Below are 22,243 nucleotides of genomic sequence, written 5' to 3'. Positions count from 1 at the left end.
TCAGCCTGTCGATTGGAACCGATAGGATAGCGACATGGAGGATAAAATTAAGCCAGCTGGCGTTACTGCTACCGTTAGGTACAGCTCCATGTAAACCCAGGTAGTGATCTACTTTCCGACAGGGCAAACGATCCTCTGTATCTAGATTCAGGTAACACCAGCAAACAAAACAGAAGAAGAAAGGATCCTGTCTTCCACTCGGGAACCGGGATCCGCTGAGCTGATTTTAATCCTCAATATTTACTTCTCGCTACAAGCTACAAGTCTCTCGTTGAAGGATATCGATGCATGCTCCTATCCTCCCTGTGTACCGTTGAGCCGGTTTCTTTTTGTTTTTCAATGACATTACACGCGACGGCCCGAAAGGCGGATAATCTCATCGCTTTAATCCACACGCACCCAGTGGATGCCCTCCCGTGGCGAAGGCCCAGCAGGGTACGAAAGATGATCGGTACGCAAAAGATCAATATAATCATCGCAAAAGGGAGTTGTCCTTCGCGGTCGTGTGTGAGGCTTGGTTAAAGGGAGGGAATCCTTGGGAAGTGGTGTCTGTATGTTGGGCAGGAAAAATAGGACACTCCTCTTGGGAGGTTTTAAGGCTGCTGACTCTGCCTGATAATGAGTAGGTTGAGCCGAGTGGCCCTGTGCCAATTGGATGAATAATGGTAATCGGTATGGGATAAAGGGTTGGTAGTTTCTTTTGGTATGATATATCATTGCAATAAGACCGATTCCTGGTCTGCCACAGAGCGAAGAATTAAATGTTGTCTGAGGGTCTGAGAGTTTGCAGATCCAGGTCATGGCAGAATCATTCAATATCCCTTTACAACCAACATTAAAGGGAAATAATACTACTGATTGCTTTATTTGCAAGCATTGACATCTATTAGACAAGTCTTACGATTAACTTTGGAAAATTGAACTGCTCCTTAAACTGCATCATTCCCGTCCATGACCTTCCACATCTTTGGGCATGATCCGGCGCCACTGCTTTGTTTGCTTTAAAAATAAACATAGTTTATTCACGTTTCAAACGACCATCCCGGCACCATAAAGAACTCCGTGTCTGATTGAAGGGAAAAAACGTTTTAAAATAACCCTTTTCATTTTCACTTCCCCTAATGTGAGTTTCACTCGGGGTACATTTCACATGGGTTTTTTTTCTGTTTTTCAATCGGTGGAAAACTACTCGTACCACATGGCCGTCACGTTTCCGGGTTCTAGTCATAAACCAAAAAAGCATCATCTCTGTGTCGTATAAAAATAGGGTAACAAAACAAAGAAGCAACGAGCTGTACTTCCAAAGGCTATCCCTTTTTTTACCCCTTCTTTTTTGTGTCATTGAGCCGAAACGACCCATTCGCCGGGAGTAAAGTAAATCACACCTATCCCAATTAATATCTTCCTCGATAATTAGCCCCGCGCAATGATGGGTTCGATTCGTTTCATACGGCTTAAAAGGTTAGGTACCCCTTCCGTTGAAGGTTAGCATTTTAGTGTCAACCGATTTTGGGATACAGAAAGCAGCTTAGATTCGGTTACCGGCTGGCAGTAAGCCGTACAGCAAACAGCAAGCGAGCAGTTAACCCAAAATCAATTGCTTGCCGGGTGAAAGGTATCGCATGTGCGATGTAACATTAATACCGGCAACACACCGTTCCCTGGAGGAGCATTAGCGCTGAGCGAACCCCTGGGGAAATCTGCATGTCAATGGGATGTTGCAGTTGCAGCACTGTAGCGAGATTGCATCACATCTATTTCCCTTTCTGTACGTGATCAACAGCTGGCTGCAGGTTTCGGTTGCCGCTGTGTGCACCGGGAAACCGGGTCGAGTGCCGTTTTAGTGGAAGCCTTTTCTCCCCAGTATCACTTACCAAACCTACCTATCCTAGTTTCCCATCTACAGCTGTGGACAAAAAACGCACACGCACTCTATTCGCTGTGTTGCCCTAAATGAGACCTCAAACGCACAATTTCTGTCGCATTCGCCGCGGCGCACAAGCGCAGTCCGCCCCGAGCCAGTGTCGAGCCGATTTGATGTATTTCTCTTCTTTTTTATGTGTTTAGTTGCTATCTGCAGCATGCATTCTGGCTCCATGCAAGTTTTACGGCCCGGAAATGAATTTGAAGAAATGTGTTTTGAAACGCTTTTCCACGGAAAAAAGGTGCAACATATGCGATTGTGACCAACAGTTGACGGGCTCTTGGTGGGCTCTCTCGACACGGCGCACGGCATAAAAGGTGTGTCCCGCGCTGGATCGATTTTGGGATGGTACTTATGTTTCGGGTGAAATTTGATTGAATTTCAACGGCCACACGACCACATGGCCCCTATTGTGGAAGTGTTTGAAAGAGGCATTTGGGTGGATTAAAAACGGTTTTAATCTGATGGCTTCTTTTTGTATTCGTTGCGTAAAGCAAAACTATTCAATTTCGGTATTTTTTGCCCGAGTGTTTGTATGCTATATTAAAACTAGAATGACACAATTTGGAATGAACAGTTTGCAGATGCAATGAGTGGAAATATAAAAGAATAGCTACGAGTGTAAACATCCACAACACACAAATTGCTTTCCAATCTAAATCTAGCCCAAAACCGGAAGCAGATGCGTGAGAAAATGCATGAATTCAACTACAAAATCCTCTATTTGACAATGCATTTCAGAGTTGATTGCTTTCCGAATGCAGAACCAAAACTAACCATGATGTTTATTTGGTCAATACGTAGCAAAAGCTAACAAGCGTAACTATTTGAAGAATTTAAAGAAGTGAAACATTCTCGGCATAGATCGTACATTCTCGCATTGCAAGAGACAAAACATTCCTTCACACGTGTGCGTGATCTTCCTTCAAATTCCTTTCTCCATTCGCCTGTCTGCCAAGTTATCAAACCTGGCCTCAATGTAGTTCAATACAATCTCCCGTTCCATAAATAAGTCATTCAACTTCGTCCAACGTCTGATAGAAACTAAAGCCTTGCTGAACGAACTCCACTGACGGACCAGACGCCAGGCAAGATAATTCCTGCAATGCGTGTAGACATTTCAACTATTTTGTCTACTTTGTCGAGTGCAATTCCCCATGCAGCCCCTCGACCACCTCGGATGGCATGCAAGTGCATAAATCGATGTCAATCGACGAGCGAACGTGTTTAATGCCGTACGATCCTGTTTCGTAGGGGAAGATCTTCTCCTCCCTATATGGCCGATTTTGATCGCAGTGGAGTGAAGAAAAAACAGAGCACGCATAGGGTGGCTCAAATAGGCACACACACACTAGTCTGCAGTTCGGTTTATCGTCTGGTGTCTCGAATGAATCAATCCATTGCCGAAATATTGTATCCACCGTCAATAAATTAGAAATCTTCTCGAAGCTAGCCATTGGCCATTGGCTATATCTGAGCACCGTAGCTCACAGATTTCGCTCAACCGGCAAAAGATTAAGCCGAAACGGCTCGATCATCTACAAATAGACTGGGAAGGGTGCGTGTTGCCTTAGAAGAATGCGGAGCCACAAGTGGCTTTGAACTGGATTTTGGCTCGCGCCATCACGCGCCACTGAAAGAAGCCTGATTTATGCTTCCTCTCAACGCAGATTGTAATCGTAGGCGATTGAAGATAATCTTGGATTGGTAACAGGTACCATGGAGTCATTTGTACAGAAACTAACACATGAATTAGAGCGTATGACAAGAACCTTCAGCACATTCTTGGTGCAATAAATTCTATCTGAACGATAAACAACGTTCCATCGGCGAATAAGCTTTACTAATAAGCATACTTTGCGGTGATGTAAGACTGTGAACCTTTGGAACAGGTTCTATCAATCAATTTGTATTTACCAGTATAGACAATGACGAGTATTAAGCGCTTCATTAAGCGTGTAATCAAAACAATCCCAAGAGAACTTCAACCGCAACGCATGCTTGCATTAATTATAATTTGCGCGGACCTGTTTGTATGGCCTGTTTGAGCCTTCCATCTACTGCCTGCAAGAACGGTACAAAACTCCACCGTGAGTCATGAACTCTATCGGTGCTTCCCCGGACTTTTTTGCCCTGCAGGAGTTCGCTGGGGAGTTCCCCGAATTCCTAAAAAGGGAAGCATTCACCTTTGGTACCTTATCCTCAGTAAATAAACAACGGAATAGCTCTGCATCGGGCGAGTGCTACTTGCCGACTTACTACAAAAGCAGGAACGATTCCGTTCTGTTGTCTCAGACACAGGGATACCACGCACGAGGCCACACCGAACCGCAGCAAGATGGCACTCCTCCATCGAGTTGCTCTCTTCACCACCCTAGCGATGGCCGTTTGTGGTGCGGAACTGTTTACACAAACTGTGCCGGACGATTTCTACCAGCGCAAAGATCTCAGCGACTGTCTGGAACGGTTTCATGCACCGAAGTTGTACGACAGCCAGTGTTTAATATTCGGCGGCACACAGGTGAATGTGACCGAGTTCCCCCATATGGCCGTGCTTGGCTGGAAGGTGAAAGAGCTTGGCGAAGGTGCTGACAGTGGTGACGATGGTGCTGGTGTACGGTGGCAGTGCGGTGGATCACTCATTACGTTGAGGTTCGTGCTGACGGCCGCACACTGTGCGGCAGACGCAAACAACATCCCGCCCCGGTTGGTACGGTTGGGAGATGTAAATCTCGCCTCGACGAAAGATGATGCATACGCGCAGCAGTTCGACATCCTACGTATCGTGCGTCATCCGGAGCATCGCTTCTCGAGGAAGTACTTTGATCTAGCCCTCGTAGAGCTGGACGGTGTCGTAAGGTAAGCTTATGCTTTTATGAGGTTTTTTCGTTCGATTAAATGCAAACCCTTCTCTTTTGCAGACTTACAGAAGGCGTTTGTCCGGCATGTTTGTGGACAAACAGCAAAGTCCTACCAGCACAATTCTTTCAAACGGCCGGCTTTGGTGAAATAACCTTGGGTGGAGGATCGGTGCCGACACTGCTGAAAACTGCGCTAAGTGCAACCGACCCTACCGAGTGCTCCGAATCGTTCAAATACATACGCGGCCTACCGGAAGGCATCAGGCACGATCAAGTGTGTGCCTCCATGCTAAACGCTGACACTTGCCAGGGTGATTCGGGTGGACCGCTGCAAGTCTCGCTACGCAGCTACAGCACCGAGCACCCGTTCCTAGTGGCGCTGACGTCGTTCGGAAGGGGCTGCGGGATAGGATCGTCGGGCGTTTATCAGCAGGTAGCCGCCCACATTCCGTGGATCGAATCGGTAGTAAACGAAACCATGGATCCGGTTCGTTGCACCGAGAAGTATGGGGCGTTCCGGTTGATTCGCTCGTTGGAGCCGGAGTGTAGCTTGCGGGGGCATAGGAAGAGCCGTGTCCGGTTTCTGTGGCCTGAAGGAGCAAAAGACGTCAAGCAGTATTGCAGTGGAACGCTGATTGATTACAACACGGTGCTAACGTCGGCAAGTTGTACCAAAAACGCTGCCGGTGGTCATCCAGTGGAGGTAGAGATTTTGGAAGAAAGAGTGAAAATTGTGGAAATTCAAGTACATCCACAGTTTCAAGAGTTGTCACCACACCACAACCTAGCATTGGTGCGCTTGGAAAAGTACCTAAATGATACCGAACATGTAGCACCGAGTTGCATGCCGCTCCAGAAAAGCTCTGAAATATGCACCGATCGTCAAACGCACGATCCTGTAGCTTGTTGGGATAAGTTCGCAGAAAGAACCAAGCGGAATCTGCTGAACAAACTTTGCTCCTCACAAAACATACGCTCCAGTACGGTGAGATTGATCTGGTCGGCTCATGATGACCAACAACAAACATGTGTAGGAACGGTGATAAAACCTGACACTGTAATCACTTCAATACGGTGTTTGGTCGAACACAGTGACACACCTCCGGTGGAAGTTGCGTTCCATGATATGGGTAATGAGAGGCGAGTAAAGGTTGTGAAAACTCTGAAACATCCCGGAAATAAGAAAGGAAGCCGTAACCGTGACACTGCACTGCTGCTGTTAGCCGAACCGCTTGAAAACCTGATACCAAACTGCATTCAAAGCTTGGTTGCTGACAAACGGTTCAACAGAACGCAGGTGCCTGTTTACAAGCAACAAAAATCAGCAGGAATTCTTGGACTTCCGGCAAGCCGAATGTGCAAAGGTCGTATGCTGGACAGCTTCCGAGAGTTGGTAGGTGAAACCGTTGCTCACAGTTCACAATACACATGCTGGGATACGGACCAACGGCTCGTCCCCGGAACGATCCCCGTCGTACGCGGGGCAGGTTTGTTGGATGAATCTAATCGTTTCATCCACGGTGTGACGACAGATTTTAGCACCTACGGATCCGTAGATCCCCTGATAAGTGTAAACCTTACCTCGTACACCGACTGGATAACGCGCTTTGTACTGTACCGACCACCGAAGTTGGAGCTTGTGTTTCGTGGTGGTGAGGATGAGTTCGATTTCGGCAGCAGCTGTGTGCTGAAGAATGGCACCACGGGCAACTGCATGCCGGAATATGGTTGCGAGCGCACAATTAATGAGGCGAAAAGTGTGCAAGACATTACGATTTGTGGGTTTGAGGGAAGTGTCAGTTATGTTTGCTGCCCGATAGGTCATCAGGATTTTCCACCAATTCCCGAGATAGAGCATCCTTCCGTTGTTAGTTTGTTACCTTCGCTACCGTATGAGAACGTCCGGCTCGTTTCGTTTGAGTGACTGACTAGATTGTAAGTCCGTGCGTACTTTTGTAGAATGTGTGTAATAGAAGAAGAAGAACATACCTGAAATTAAAGAATAAGAACAAATACAAATGGTATGTTAGAATGAGCGGCAATTAAGGAAGAAAGCCAAAATGGCATCTGATTTGTTTGTTTACATTCTTAGTTTTTTCTTTCATTCTGTTGCCGATTATCCCTTCAATTCCTTGTGGAAAGAATGGCTTAGCTCCGAAACACACCCATCCATATGCTCAAACCGTACAGTATTGCAACAAAACTCGATTGTCTATAGCAATATTTCTTTCACTCTGTCCGTCTGTCCTCTATCGAATCCGTTCGCAGGCATGCCACAGTTGAGAGCGATGAGGAACACAAAACCCAAACCCAAATCCTCACCGACAACTACTGAACAGTTCAGCGTGCAGATGACATTCCGCTTACTTGCCGTGAGTAAGTGTGCCTTTCCGATGCCGGCCTGCCTGCTGCTCTTAGCCTTCTTTCGGCCGATCTCGACACATTCCGCGCATAGTCCGACACCGGGCCCCGGGTAGACTCTTGGCCGCAAAGACACACGCACGCACGCAAATGTGCGACGAAACCTTGGTTTCGGCTAGAAGCTGGGAACCCGCTGAGGCCAAACCGTCTAGCAACGACGACGACGACGACAAACCGTTTCGTGGCCTGCTTTCAAGTTGGCAGCTCATCATCGTCATTGCGGAGGGCGGCGTTGCGTTTTGGGTTTGGGTTGAGGAGAGGTTGAGAGAGAGCACGCGATTGCGTTACAGATATTGAAGATCCTGCGTTTGAGCGCACGCAACAACATCCGTGAAAGGTTCCATCTGGACCGAATGTTCCGAAAGTGACATTATTTATTTGCATTTCATCGGCTTAAGCGTACGATCGATCGAGGTTATGTTTTTCCTTTCAATGCCGTTGCTCAAGCGGGTTAAGGGAGAGGCATTGCCACACGCCGCACTAATGCGAATTGCGCAGGGGGTTTTGGGGTGATGATGATGATGAAATTCGGTAATTTTAGAGTATGCATTTCCCCGCTGGGTAGCTAATGGGCATTGGGAAGACGACTACACATCAGTGCGTGTGAGAGTGAACTGATTTATTTCGCTCTTAATCGAGCGTGTCCAAATGAGGGAACTGTTCTTATTGCTGTTTCTTTTCCAGCCGAGCGGATTAAGTACGTGGTGGGAAGCATTCCAAGGACAGCGTTTGGACCACATTCTAGCGCATGTGGGACGACTCGTACAGAAATGATTTAATTTACAGACCCGCATCTCACCTCCTTGCTTGCGTTGGGAAAGTTAAAGAAACAAAAACCCCTGGGGACGAAAGTGATTTTCCCTTCGAAAAAGGAACATATGTTGACATAAGTTGTACACGTTGGTTTTTTGTCACACTCTCCACCTTACCGAAAATGAGCCGTACGTCGTGGTGCATGAAAACGGGACCGGGGTTGGAAATTAATATTTGCATTTAATGAAGTTGTCGCCCAACACGTCCCAACATGGGCGGGCAGGACGGCGCCTTCTGCACATGCACAATGAACTGATCATGCGAGATGGAGCGGCCGGCAGTGAATCATTCTCCAAGCCCTCAAGGGTGGTGCAACATGATAAGCTCTGCTGGTGTGGTGAAGCAAAAGCGGAAAGCGGATAAATGATAAAGTTGCTGACGCGTGTATGTGAAGACGGATGCTCCCTCTGTCTTGGGAGTGTACTTGTGTGTTTTTTATTCGCCTGTTCCTACCACTCAGAGAGTCAACTTCGTGTGAACTCCTCGTTTTTGCCCTTTTCTGCCCGATTGGAGCAAGAAGTAGCAAGTTTTTGTGCTGAACTTCCTCTCCCGGGGTATCATCGTGCATGTTCTGCGTGAGGCAGCAGTGCTGACGTTGACGTTGTCGGGCGCAGGGAAGCGAACCATCCCGAGACGATGCATAGATAAGGTAATGGAGATGTCCACCGGTCGGTGAGATGATGCATTCGATAGCAAAAAGGTCACCAAGCTGGAAAGGCGGTGCGTTTTTGTGCAGGGAGAGCAAGTATTATGACATGCCCGGATGCAGTCCGGGCTAATTGAACACTTATCGTCTCGCTTGACACTATCATCCGTCATGATGTTTTTACTATTTTGTTAGCTCAATCTGTCAAAAAACCGCAGTATTTAATAAACGATCCACAATAAGACTAAACAGACCTAATGGGTACGTGCGCTGAACCTAAATCGCTGGAGCAAATAAATCTACAAATCCCGCCATGCAATTAAATTATGCGCAAAAACACCACACCCCGGTTGCCGTGCCACATCAGCAGCACACACGGCATGCGGCAGCAGCAGCTCGTGCATGTCTAATTTGTGAGTGTTTTGTTTACACGATAAATTAAGCTGCCCCCGGGTTTTGGCTTAAAAATAGCTTCACTTTTGCGTGCCGTTTTCGTCTCAGCGCCTTTAGCGTCCACTAATCATGCATACAAAGCCACACATAAATAAAACCCGAAAATCGCATTACAGTGTTGGGAAGAGGCACCCCTTAAAACACTGGCCAGCAGGCAGCAAAGCATGAAGGTGTCAGATTGCGTGTGAGTTCCCCTTGTCAGATGTTAACTTGTTGCGCTTTAATTCGCACACGTTTGATAGAGGGGGTGGAAAAGGAAGGATGGATCGGCAAAAAAGGAAGCCTTTGCGGGCTGCCCAATGATGTTTTACGATGCTTTAAAATGCTAGTCGAAACGGGGGAAACAAAGTGCACAAAATCAACCAAAAACCACTCAATTCTGTCGCGATGGCATCGATTTCGCATCAAAGATTCCGTTTGCTGCGAACCGGGGGGTAACATACGATACGCGCGAAGGTCGGCCACAAACCGGCGGGCAACGGGACAACCACATACAGACACTTAAGAAAACGCACCGAAGCTGAAAAGCGATTTTAAAAGCGTTACGCGACCAAACCGCGGTTCGGTGCGGACCGGTGCCGGCGGTCGTCTCGTAAACCACCTGTCTTGAGCGCGGCGCTTAACATAAGCCACCCAAAACCCCCTTTCCATTCCTCTACCCCCGTTGTTCCTGTTTCTACATTTTATGTGACTGGTGTTTCGCGTCGGCACTTAATTAGTGTGGTCCGTGGTGTCGCACGGGCGACGAACGCGAATGACGGCAAATCGCGCAATTCACTTGTGCCGCGCGGGACGGAACTGCTGAGTGCGAGTGAAAGAAACAAAAAACACTCACACACATACAACCATACACACATATAATCGAGGTGGAGGGAAAGGGTTAATTAGGAGGAATGCTTTTTATTTTAATGTTTAATTTGTCCCGGCAATGGGCGACGGGACCAGCGGGACAGGATGAAAATAGTTCATTGAATTCAATGAGCAGGCGAAACAGCATTTGAATGAGGATGGGATGGGGAAAGCGGAATTCCAAAGCAGTGGGGGAAAAAAGGGTGGGCAATACAAATTTTTAGCTTCGCAAATGACGATATAAACGGGTGACAGCCGAAAGATGCTTCTTTGCGTTTTATCGCACCCACAAATCGAGCAAAAAAAACGAATAAAATATACAAATACGGAGATTGCGATCATAAAATCGCGCGCGTGATAGTGGACCGAAATTCCGAAATGATTTATTTAAATGTATTCACCTTCCTCTTAACCAGTTGGCGCGGTTTTTTAGTAACAATAATAATAATAATAATAATAATAATAATAAAACACTGCTAAGAAGCAAGCAAAGCACTGTTTTATCGGAAACGCAGCATCATACGAAAACACAATGCTGCGCCTAATTGACTGTTTGGCTTTCACGTGAAAGGCGAATCTCTCGTCCGCCCTGGTGGATGTCGTCTCCTACGGACAAACGTGTGTACCAAACGACACGGGACTCTAACAATGGTGCGCATTAAATTGATCAATATTGAAACAGTTGAAAGCCACACTGGACCGGCGACCCACCGGCGGGATGTTTGACTTCCGACTTCTGAAGCTGAAGCACTGTTTGATGGCCAGTTATCACCTGCACTTCTTTGCCGGAGGGTACGATCAACGGAAGAAGGTTCTTTTTTTTCTGTTTGTTCAGTTTTATTTTCCCTTTCTGTGTAATGTGTAATGAGTGTTTGCTACCGTGTTTTTTTTTACTCCTTTCGAGAACGAGAAGTGTAAAAAGGTAACGGTGAAGTGAACGGGTACTTTAATGGACGCTTTTCTTTAAACTCAAATTAAACACAATTAAACACACGATTGGGAATGGTCGTCTTCCGGTTGACAGTCATTTGGAGATCGGGAGTTATTTTTCCCGAAAAAGAAGTTTCATAATATTACTGTCTCACGTTATTACCTCATATCCCCACTGGCGGTATCCTGGATCGAAGGACACCATGCCGGTATCGATCGTGTAGATCGCGCTCATCGACAGAGGCCTCAGCCTGGGGCGCTTTTCCCGCGGATACATTGCTCGTGCTGACACTTTTAAACACTTTTCAATACACAACCGCTGTTTTTTGTGAAATAACAATTGTTGACTTATGTTGCGCAATCGAGCGAAAGGTTTTGAACTGCACTTGAACTGCACCACTATTGCACCACGACAAAATAATTGCGTGGGAACGCACTCGTGCGAAAACCCCTGTGTGTGGGCACTTCGAAAACCCACAACTTTAACCCTGTTCTACAGAGGCTAGTAGCAGTAACTGGTTAGAAAATAGGAAAACCTTCACACACTTTGCTTTGCACGAGAAACAACAAAATTTTGGCACGGCACCGGTAAAGGAGCTCTAAGACCTACACACATGCACACACCGTCTCCGTCGAACGCGTCGTCGGCAACTGGACGCAAAGGATGGCATCCGAAAACGACCCGGACGATGGCTCTGGTGTGGCTCCGGTTGCGCACCCGAAAAGTCCCTCCGCTCGCGCTCTCCTACTCCCGCTCTCAAGGTGACCAAGTGTGCAAAAGAAGTTCATCGAATTTTCTGGACCCCTGTTCGGTCCCGCCATTCACTTTTCCGTGTGTGTGTTGTGTGTTGGAGGGTTTTTATTGTAGCCACCACCGTGGCCGGACTCTCTTTTCCTTTTGGGTCGCAGATTCTTGTGCACGTGGCCACAGGAAAGAGAGAGAGGTAAGTGGAGCCGTTCCGTCCCAAGATTTATGCTCCCGCGTCGACCGAGAGCGAGTTTACCATTTTGTCGCGTACCATCAGATCAGAGGCATGCAAAAGTTTGGTGTTGTTGGACAAACTTTGGCGGTTTTTTTGTTTTTGGTTTTGGTTTTTGTCCCCAAAAACTCCTCAGCACCGGTAGTGTGCTGTGTGCTACGGAAGATTTTATTTACACACTCATTTAACCGACCCAAGGTGACCAAGAGGTTGGTTGTTTGGGGAGATAAAATTTCCCTCCGCAAGCTTTCAACCTGCCCTGCTGTCCTGCGTTTGTAGCTGTGGGCTTTGAAGACGTTGCGAACTCCGTGAGCAGTGTCATGGCTCGTGTCGTGTGCTATTAGATGCTTCACATCCTCACCATTGATCCAATGCCTCAACTTTGAGAAGATTAATTTCCCAACATGTCTCAACCAACGCTCAATCCAGCGTAGGAGATGAATATATACGAGTAAGAGGCAACCGCGATTAACTTATCGTTTCTTAACGCAATTTGGGCCCCAGAAACGCGTCGTTCCAAGCGTTAAGCTTTCGCAAATCGAAGGCTTCAGCTCGAAGGATTGATTTAATCGAGCCGGCTACCGGATATATCATGAAGAGATGGTGGTGGAGAGCAAATTTGGAGACAGGAGCGCTTGCTCCTTTCCCTTCCTTCCTTTCTATTGCATTTAGCGAATGTTGCCGCAGAAGAGGAGAATGGTTCGTTATCCCTTTTTTTCCTGTCAGTGTTGTTACTGTTGTGTGGACAGGTTTTTCGGCAATCCTGTTTCGGTTTCAGCACTGATTGGGGGTGTTTTGTACATCTCCCCACTGCCCCCTTTTGGGGTTTGCACACACCATTGCGGGCTATCAATTTAAGGGGCACGCTGTATATTTGGAGTCGTGAAAGAAAACAGGTTTATTGAATTTTTCGGTCGTGGCTGATGCAATTTAATGCAAAAGAAACAAAAAACACAAACCACAGGAAACAAATAAAAAACAGTAACACCATATCGTAGAGGTCGTTTGAACGATGAAGGTTGTTTGTTTCAGGTGGAATTCATTCTGGATGGCGGGATTGGCTCTTTCTTTTTGGTCACCAAAAAACGGTTCCTATTTTGGGGCAGAGTGACTTTCTCTCTAACTTCAATCAACTTCGGAACTATGGGGAAATTCTTTTCTCCCGATTTTATTTATATTCCGACTCCTTGCGCAATCACACGTTACTTTTATCCGGTTAATTTATGTTCAATCTTCCCTCAGGCGGGACATGGGCATGAGTGTGTGGCATGATCATACACCCTAAAGGAGAATCGAACTGTTGCCATTTGAGATGGGTTGTAAATCACGCGAAAAGAAACCTGAAATAATTATAAATATCTCGATATAGTGCCATACAGACGATGGTGTGTATGCGCTCACCTCCATTAGTGTGGTGGATATAAAGAAGAAGGTTGACATCGATCATGTTGGAAGAGAGGAGGCAAAGCTTGAATTACACTGTGAGTTGTATAAGCCTGATGCTTAATTGTATTACGATTGTCTTTTTCGTCCAAAATTAAGTTGTTACTGGAAAGGCTTCAAACGGAACACCTCGGATGCTGTGTTGAGCAGAGATCGGAATCTGGACGAGTAACTCAATTAAAATAGTTGAATTAGAATTTCGAATGGGCATCTGGCTTCATTTGAAATGAAGAGCTGCTTTTAACCAGGAATTAATCAACTGACGCCTATGAGCAAATGATGATGCTCTATGAACTAAAACTGAGCTCCTATGATCACCATTCCATAATGATCTTCAAAGTGTCCGCGTCTTCTTCCACGAAAAAAAAAAACAAAAAAACTACTCATTCCGCACCCATTTTGCACACGACCATGTTCCAAGTGATAAAATTTGCCTAAGCTTCCCTTAACCGCTACGAACCAAACGTCGCATCTCCAGCGTAACACAAAAACTCAAACTGATTGAAATGCTTTGCAACTTTAGCATCTTCTTAAACCATAGTTAGTATTCGACTCTGGGTTTCCTCCACCCGTCCAGCACGCTCGCTGTGGAGTAAAGTGGATTTTAGCATTAATGCGTACATTAGAGCCGCGGCGCGCTTTGCTCCACTGTGAAGCGTTGGGCAAGGTTAGGTTTGATTGGTTGAGCGACCTAGCAAATGCCTGAGACCGGAGCAGAGTCCACTGTCAGCAGTCTGGGTGAAAAAGACGCACAAACCGGTCGAAAAATACCTTAACCGGGGTGGAGAGGTTGGGAAGCCGTTTAGATAGTCAAACTTGAAGACGTCCGTGTTGGACTTACACGTACGGTCACCCTGTTTATGGTGAACCGTTGTGGCAGATTCCATCTGAAACCAGCACCGAAAAAAACCTGTTTGTTTTTCGCTATTCCAACGAGACCCCGTGCCGATTGGTTGACGCTCCATATGCTCATCTCTGGTTTGGAATTTTTCATTCAAATTGACCAGATCGTGTGGACTGTTCGAGAGAATAGTAGGAAGCTGCGGTCCGACCGACCTGTCACCACCAGCGCTCGTTAGTCGTGGGTTTACGAGAAGGTGTTAACATGGCGATGATTCATATAATAATGGCACAATTTGTCGTGTTCACTCGATCCGCGCTCAACCTTTCGGCAGGTTTATGGCATTAATATTTGCCTATGAATCGCTTCTGTGATGTTTCAGTTCAGAAATTTGAATCACAAAGCAAGATATTCAATATTAGCTTTGCTTTTTTGTCTGTGTGAATTAATAAAGATATCGATTCGGGGGATACTTTCAAAACTGCCCTTAACATCTGTGGATGCTCATTGGAGTATGCGCACCTTGTCGTTTTACTCATTTCTCAAAGCTATTCCCGGTCTTTGCCTAAAACTTGTCCAATCGCTAACACTTGATTAACATCCGTAAAGAATACAGCAACTCCTCCCTGTTCCCGCACACCAATGACCTCTCAGAAAACAAGCAAACAACCAAAAATAGGACAACAAAACACGACCCCGACCTAGGTTCCGTCAGTGGCCGTGCCATGCCACCGTCCACGGCAAGCAGAGCTTGTCCAAAGCCACTCAGCCGCTGGTTTCGCGCTGGAATGCTTTACTGAAATCAGAAATCCAATTCCGCCACGCTGCCAAACTTCAATCCAGCCGGAAAATGCGTCAATTAGTAGCCTGGTCACGTCCCTGGCCTAGGTCTGTAGCGATCCGGGTTTCAGGACACGGCTCATAAACACACACACACACTCATGTGTTCTTCGTCTGTTACCTCATACACCTGCGCTGCACTGGTGTACAACTGGTGTGCGCTTGGAATTTAGAATTCATTTCGATACCTTTCGCTATACCTGTGCTGCCACGCGGGCCAGAGGGATAGATTTTCCATCTTTCATCACCTCTCCCTCTCCTCTTGCATGTCACCATGAAAGGTTAAGTAGAGGGCAGCCCAAGGGGACAGATATTAAACCAGGCAAGTGGAGACGGGGACACATTGTAGTGGACGGACCGAAGTAAAAGGTCGAAATCAAAGGTCGTACTCTGTTCTCCGGTCCTCCGGTTTGACGTTCTGGTAGCACAATACAGGGAGTCCCCAGCGCCTCTCTTTCTTTCTCTCTCCCTCTTTCTATTCTGTCGAGAGTGCCGTTAAACATCCGGAATTGATTCGTGAACGTGATAAGTTTCGATAAGCAGATCGGTGCACCACGGTGGGCTTGGCTTGTAGCGAGCCAGAACAGAACAAGCAGCAGCAACGTGGACTGAAGGGACTGCTAATCGTGTAAAGGAGGAGATAAAGCGGCGAACGTGTCAGTTTGGGGTGGCGCTATTGATTTTGAATAGCAACCATACGGTGCATCATGTGCATGTGGCGCGGCTTGGGCTGGGACGACAGGGACCAGAGCCTATTTGCCTGTCGGTCGGTGGATTCAGTCGATTGTAAATTACCTTATCGGTGGCATTGGGAAGTCTATAGTGCGGTGTGATTCATACCCATAACGGTATGTGGTAGAGTGATATTTGCAAAATGTGCCACAAGCTTGTTTTAAACCAAAATTCTTTGCTCACGATTCAAGGGTAGACAAAAGCGGAATTATCGAAATCGATTTTTTTCTCATATTCATTCATGTTTTCTATTCCTGGATTATTTGTATTTGTTCTATTCATGTTCATTTGATTAGCTGTATTATGTCATATTGTAAATGACTGTCAAACCTATTTGACTAAATACTTAAATTGAGGGTTTTACGGTTTCAAGTTCAAGTTTTTTATTTGTTTTTTATGTATTTTTGCATTTGGCAGCTGGATATTTAGACGCTGTTGCTAAATTTTGCCTGTGCAGAATAACCATCATTGCCTTAATGGTAATTCTTGATAGTATGTCTCTAAGGCACAATATTTTCAAATATTTTTACTAAATCTTTGACTGTACTTTATAGATTCATTGAAGATACTATAGATACGTTAAAGGCAATATTTGTTGCATCCTTTCAAAAACTTGGGCCATATATCCAAAAATTGATGCCTTAATGGCAAAATTAGATACTCGTAACTAAACCCTGGTTGACTTATGGGCAAAATGTAGCGCCAACAACTAAATAGAATTCAATTTTCAATAAATTTGTATTCTATTTCCTAGTTTTTTAGCTTTACAAATGTGAAAAATACCAATATGCTACGTACTAGGTAAAAATAGTTCTAGTATGTTTGACTTTGAATAGATTTAGTATTTTTATGTCATGTGCAGTATAGTGTACATTGTCAATAGAAGGTTAAAAACTGTGTAAACGCTAAACGAGCCAAGAATACTAATGTTAAGTGACGTAGGTTGCAAAGCTGTGTTTTATTATTAAACATGAAAAACCACTCATTTTTAACCACTGTTATCGAACAATAAGATAATTTACCACACGTTTACCGTTGGCTGTTGGATATCCCACCAAACGACATGAAAGGAAACTATTATTATACTATTATTTCACTAAAACTGTATGATTAGATCTCTCCCGAGATCGCTTGTCAACGACAGTACGGCGACGAACCTCCTCCAGCAGAATGTTAAATTGTTTCCCTTTGATTTGATGCTAATGAGCTAAACTGAACATTGCCATATTTTGCTGCTCGGTTACCCCAAACCATCTCTGGGAGCAAAAAGCAAAAGACACTTTTCAAAATTGGTATTTTCTACCCCCATCGGTTCAATATGGAGATAGGAGAAGAGACAAACACATATCACCCAAGAGAGATATGTGCTGCACGTGCCATTCGATGGAATTTCCCAGTTTAACATAAAATAATATTGCACATCGCGCCGGGTTGCACATGTTTGAAAGAATACCGCCAAGATGAAGCTTTCTCAAACAGACCACACACACACATACAAAAACATTTGTCCTCCTTCCATCGACCTTTACCAGTGCCGTGCTTGCGGTAGGCGCCCTTGTTCGTTCGTTGATCATACTTGCGCGTGCCTTACCAGTCGGCGTAATAGAAAAGAAATCCGTGCGTATCATCCTATCGGGCTGGAGTTTGATTTTTAATAAAACAAAATAAGACACGAAAGCCCGCTTGATAACGCCACCATCAAACGGCGGTAGGATCAGGGGCTGTCACGGGCCAATCGCGGGAATCACGTACATGTCGCGGCGTCCTACACAGCAGCGGCCTGCGGATGGTGATGTTGATTATGAGGCCGCCGGTACAACTGACGGTAGTACAGTCCCGATCGACCTCCCGGGCGAGGGGACCGGCACGAAAACGTCAGATGTCAAGGGTACGTTTATTTGGTTCTTTTCTTGACTCTTTTCTCTGTGGCGAGGCCTCAGAGAGCGTGTGCCTTGGCGGTGAAAGCTGCAGTAACAGCCAAACAAAAAAGGCAACGTTCCTTACCGGTTCGGTTACGAGCACGGCCAAAGAACCTGTGACTGTCAGCATAAATATGTTTATGCTGATCCGAGATACACAGATGCATATAGCTGGGTAATGCATGTGTGGCGCACGGATCGCGCACGTTTGCCGTTGGTTTGCTGCCGCTGCCCGTTCGGGTTCGTGTCGTATCGATGTTCGTCGATAGCGTTTCGGATGTGTTTGTTTGTTTGTTTGGGCTTCTCTCCACTACTCGGTACCTCATCAAATGGTTTAGTTCATAATCGTTCAGGGGAAGGAGGAGAAAAGACAGAGCAAAAGGGAGGGAAACGCCATCTCGTACTTTGGGCACGGACAGCGGCGCAACACTTGTCAGGCGCATACGCAAATGTGTGACATTCGATTTCCACCGTTGGTTGCGTGATCGGCAAGTGCGCTTCAGGTTTTTAATAGGTCAAGCGGCGCATTTCCCTCTTTCAAAGCTTTGCTTCACTTTCTAGAAGCGCAATATACTTTCCAGATTCAACATGATTTAGATGTCAACATACAGAGCACACAACATCTGCTAGTACAGCACTAGCACAGATGTTTATGCTTTTTGGACGAATAAATCAAAACGGGGTTTGATAAAGCAAAGCCGGAATTGCTAATCTAAGCAAAAGAGCAAACGGATCAAAGGTTACCGTTTGTTCTTTCGGTAGCTTTGCAAAGGGGAACATTGACCTTGTAAATTCAATTATAATACAGAGTTGTTTCTTTTTGCCTCCTTGCTTCCTTTTTTAATTGATAAGAAATGATTATAAAAAATATATTTTTAAGTCGATTTGCAGTATTAATTTCGTTTGTTTCAAGCGTTTAATGTATGCTCAGAGTAAAATCAATTGATAATGATATTTTGAATCTTTTTTTATTTTTTATTTTTTTTTAATGGTACATTAAATAATTAAAACATTTTGATTGAAAAACAACACTATATTAGTATTTGTAATAAAAAAGGGAAACATTCCCCTTAAAGATCACTTAACATTCATGATCAGCAAGTTTACCGGCGTTCTCAAGCCTCAGTCTCAGGCTGCCCAGACTTGCTGCGATTCGTTCCCGCCCGCCCTTTCGACATGTGATATGCAAATAAGTGCATACATCTCCATAAACCATGTTTGCTGGCTTCGTGCTATTTGCAATTGTCACGCCATACAATCACACGTAGAACACCCTTAAGATTGCTCCATTAGCTACCGTGTCCTTGACTGCCTGGAGTCTGACACCTGGACAGCGCACCACCAGGTCCATTTCCGGGTATAATGTGGCTGCTACAGCTGTCATCGCTGCATTAAATACTGCCCCGCCGTGATAATGTGACAACCGTGTGTGTGGAAGGGAAAACGTTTGGTCGACGTTTATTGCAACACCCTCTCTCCACGTGGTGTTTGCGCAAAACGGAGAGAGACTGCGCGCAAAAAATAAAAAGGCGCACCATAAAAAGATGACAAAGCTGTGGCACAACCATTGCCAAGGGCGTACGCAGTCGTCAGCCTGCGAGTGTGTGACAAGTTTGAAATAAATTTGTAACATGAGGGCAATATTTTACAGCTTCCTTCAGCATGATCGCAACATGATCACATTACACTGCTCAAGCGTAGTTTATAAAGCAAGAATCTTCTCCCCTCCATAACGATTCCCATTTTCAACGGGTCTGCTGCGCTTCCCACCACCACCACCACCAAAAATGGACGCTTAATCAAGCCGATGATATTATTTACGATGCGTACTGTGCGCGGGAAGCGTGCATCAATTTTCCGTTCCGAACAAATCATCGGCACGCACGATCAGCAGGACGTACGAACTCACGCACGAGCGCTCTAAAGTGCGATATTCCGTGCTGTAAAGCGGGCGCAAATCTCTAGTGGTGGCGGGCGCAAGATTTACGACGATGCGCTGTAAACAAACCAATTTGTGGCAATAAACGCGCTCTTTCCCTTCGCACCCTCCGGGGGTGGTCTGGTAGCCCAGTGTAAGAAGAAGAAGAAGAAGAAGTCGGACGGGTAATACACATTATCGGGCGCTATGGTTGAGTGACGACGACGACGAGGACGGACTAGTCTATCAAGCTAGAAACTATCAAAATGGGTCACAAATCCAGCCAACCACCCTCCAAAATTGCGGTGTGGGGGAAGCGTCCAATCCGATGCGTGTGAGCGCCCACTCACATGTGTCGTTTTTGGTGCTTTTGCTTTGTGCATTGCAATTGGGGCTAGCATATCGCAGGATCGCATAAAAAAAGTGGATCGACTGGTTTTAGTGCTCGGTTTTCGGTCGCTGCGTTCGCGTCGAGTATCCCAGGGGTTGTGTGTGTGTGTGTGTGTATGGTAGGATAACCAGCTGATTATAAGGTCATAAACGTTGAACTTGAGCAGCAGCAGCAGCATACAACCATAAACAAAAACAAGGGGGAAGGAAACACATCAACTAAAGTGTGACAACGCGCAAGCCCTTAACGCGACGTCATCAGCACGATGAGGGAAAAGGCGGCAGGGTGGAGTTAATAAATTATTGGTGTTTACAGGGCGATTTTCAATGGGGTAGCCAACGAGTTTTTTGTATGTTGAGCGCTAAAGTGCTTACTGTGCATTTTATAAACATCATTTGTACATTTAAATTATATTTAGTTTTGTTCGCTGCAAAGCATTTCCCGTTTTCCGAGCAGCTTGTTGGCTTATGCTTTCCCTCATGTCCACCGTCGATCCACAGTCGTGATCCAGTTTTGTGATTAGCGTCGGCACGCTAATGGATCATGCGAAAACTCGGCACGCCATTGTTAAACTCGCTCTTCAGGCGGGCGGGCAGAGTGCATCTTGGCGGAATCGCCAAGGATCTCTCTGGCCGACCTGAAAGTACAGCGCCTAGCCCGCCAGCGACGATCGGACGTGTATAATGTACAAATAATGGAAATCTAATTATGACCAGTGCATTAAATGTGGGAAAGAACCAGCCAAGAAGAGGAAAGGGGAAAAAACCTCCATCAGTATTGCGCTTAGTTGGTAGATTTAGCAATGCTTTGATTATTTTACTTGCCTTTAAACACACACAAATGAGAGGAGGAGGGCAAACAAGCACAGGAGGTCGTCTTTGCTTATCGTTTGCTAAAACAAAACACAGCAAAAAAAAAACAACTAGTGTTTAACCCGTGGTTTTGCGGTGTCCTGTTCGCTGGCAAGTGTCGTTTTGTAGCGTAAATTATGTTTTGCTCTGGTTTTTTTTGTTTGCTGTATTGCCTTTCCCTAACACACTTGGGGTAAATGGCAAACATTTATCGCAAAACTGGCACAGCTGGCTGCACAACGGCGGGCGGGTACAATGATCTTGCTGCGATCTTGCAGCTATATTTAGAAGAGGCGTTTGTGAATGAGTTGAGGGAGGAGACGGCTACAAAAACGAGTAGTCTTGTTGGGTGGGCTTTTTATCATAATCATTGTTTGTCTGCGTGCGTGCTGCCAGCTCAAAACATCACGATGGAGCGCATGGTAATTGGTTTCGGTTGGTTTTTGCTTATGTGCGCCTGCAGTACAACAGGCAGCTGCCTCCAGCAGTGTGTGGACTATTTCCTATTGGATAGAGTTTCTTTTGCAGCATTTACAACTTTATCTTGCGTTTTCCATCTCAATCAATACCACGAGCAAATTTGTCCAACAGGACACGATCATTGGCTGATCAATCAAGGTGGATTCAATTTGCCTTCGATTCAAACCCAAGCCGTGTAAAAGGCAGCCTTTCCCCGTTCCCTGTTTTCAGCGAGATAGCGAACGAAACATGATACTGCATTCGCTGCAGTCGATGGAAGTGTCTGTGGGTTTGTTTGTGATTAAATCAACGTACGATCACCCTCTTCATCATTCACGATTGCACATCCACGGTGCCATGAATTATGTGGCCCGTGAAATCGTGTCAAATTAAGAACCCCCGCTTGGATCTGGCATCCCCCCCGCTTCCCAACCACTGGGACTGCCAACCAAGTTGGAAGATGGCGCAATGCCGATGCGTTCGAAATATGTTAATCAGCAACAGAGCCTGCAGTGCAGTGCCCAGTGCGTTGTGTTTCTGTTCTTGTTGCGTGGGTCTCTCCCCGCTGCACATCGAGAAACGATGGTGCGTGTCGGACAAGCGGGGGAAGATGCGACACGGCCCGTGTACATGTACGAGCCGATGATGATGATGATGTTCTAATGTCGTTACGGGTTCGGTTGTAAATTTTGAATCGCATTCATATTTTATTCAACCTCCCCAATGATGAATGGGCGCGGTCTACGATTGGCTGAGGAAAGGGACGCTAAGGGAGCAGGTTGTTCCTAGAGATGCGCAGTAAAATATACCCCGCTCGTTTGTAGGTTGATTTGATTGTCGGCTTTTGGTGCGGTGGTGGGTGAGATAGGTGACAGTAATAGATTGGCATGATAAAAATCACATTACGTGGGCTTTCGAGCAACCTGGGCCGACCGACCGAGTGCCGCCGCAGGAAGGCTGGCATCAACGTTT

General features: G+C 45.9%; 2 protein-coding genes across 3 annotated transcripts in view; one reads left to right on the top strand and one right to left on the bottom strand.

Moving 5' to 3' along the window:
• LOC1280239 (uncharacterized) overlaps positions 1–22,243 on the bottom strand; it is a 101,796-nt gene that overhangs the window by 29,862 nt on the left and 49,691 nt on the right. Inside the window, exon 1 of one of the 2 annotated variants that reach the window (XM_061659003.1) lies at positions 11,061–11,189. The exons of the other annotated variant lie outside the window; for it this stretch is intronic. Coding sequence (XP_061514987.1) covers positions 11,061–11,174 — 114 coding nt within the window. The 5' untranslated portion in view covers positions 11,175–11,189. Of the gene's footprint in view, positions 1–11,060; positions 11,190–22,243 lie in introns of those variants that run through there. 2 annotated transcript variants of the gene reach the window in all.
• On the top strand, positions 2,028–6,868 carry LOC1280238 (uncharacterized). The gene is made up of 2 exons (XM_320067.5): positions 2,028–4,783; positions 4,846–6,868. Exons 1-2 carry the CDS (start codon positions 4,263–4,265, stop codon positions 6,707–6,709), a joined length of 2,385 nt encoding a protein of 794 aa, XP_320067.5. The 5' UTR covers positions 2,028–4,262; the 3' UTR covers positions 6,710–6,868.

The sequence above is a fragment of the Anopheles gambiae genome, chromosome 3 (genome assembly GCF_943734735.2).
Source record: "Anopheles gambiae chromosome 3, idAnoGambNW_F1_1, whole genome shotgun sequence".
In the NCBI taxonomy this organism is placed as follows: domain Eukaryota; kingdom Metazoa; phylum Arthropoda; class Insecta; order Diptera; family Culicidae; genus Anopheles; species Anopheles gambiae.
The sequence above is the reverse complement of the archived record's forward strand: the minus strand, read 5'-3'. Positions and strand labels throughout refer to the sequence as shown.

Bases quoted from the DNA above. Each gene is read 5' to 3' on its own strand.
- LOC1280238 (XM_320067.5), top strand. From the start codon at position 4,263: ATGGCACTCCTCCATCGAGTTGCTCTCTTCACCACCCTAGCGATGGCC. The intron at 4,784-4,845 runs GTAAGCTTATGC...TCTCTTTTGCAG, and splicing joins GAGCTGGACGGTGTCGTAAG to ACTTACAGAAGGCGTTTGTC.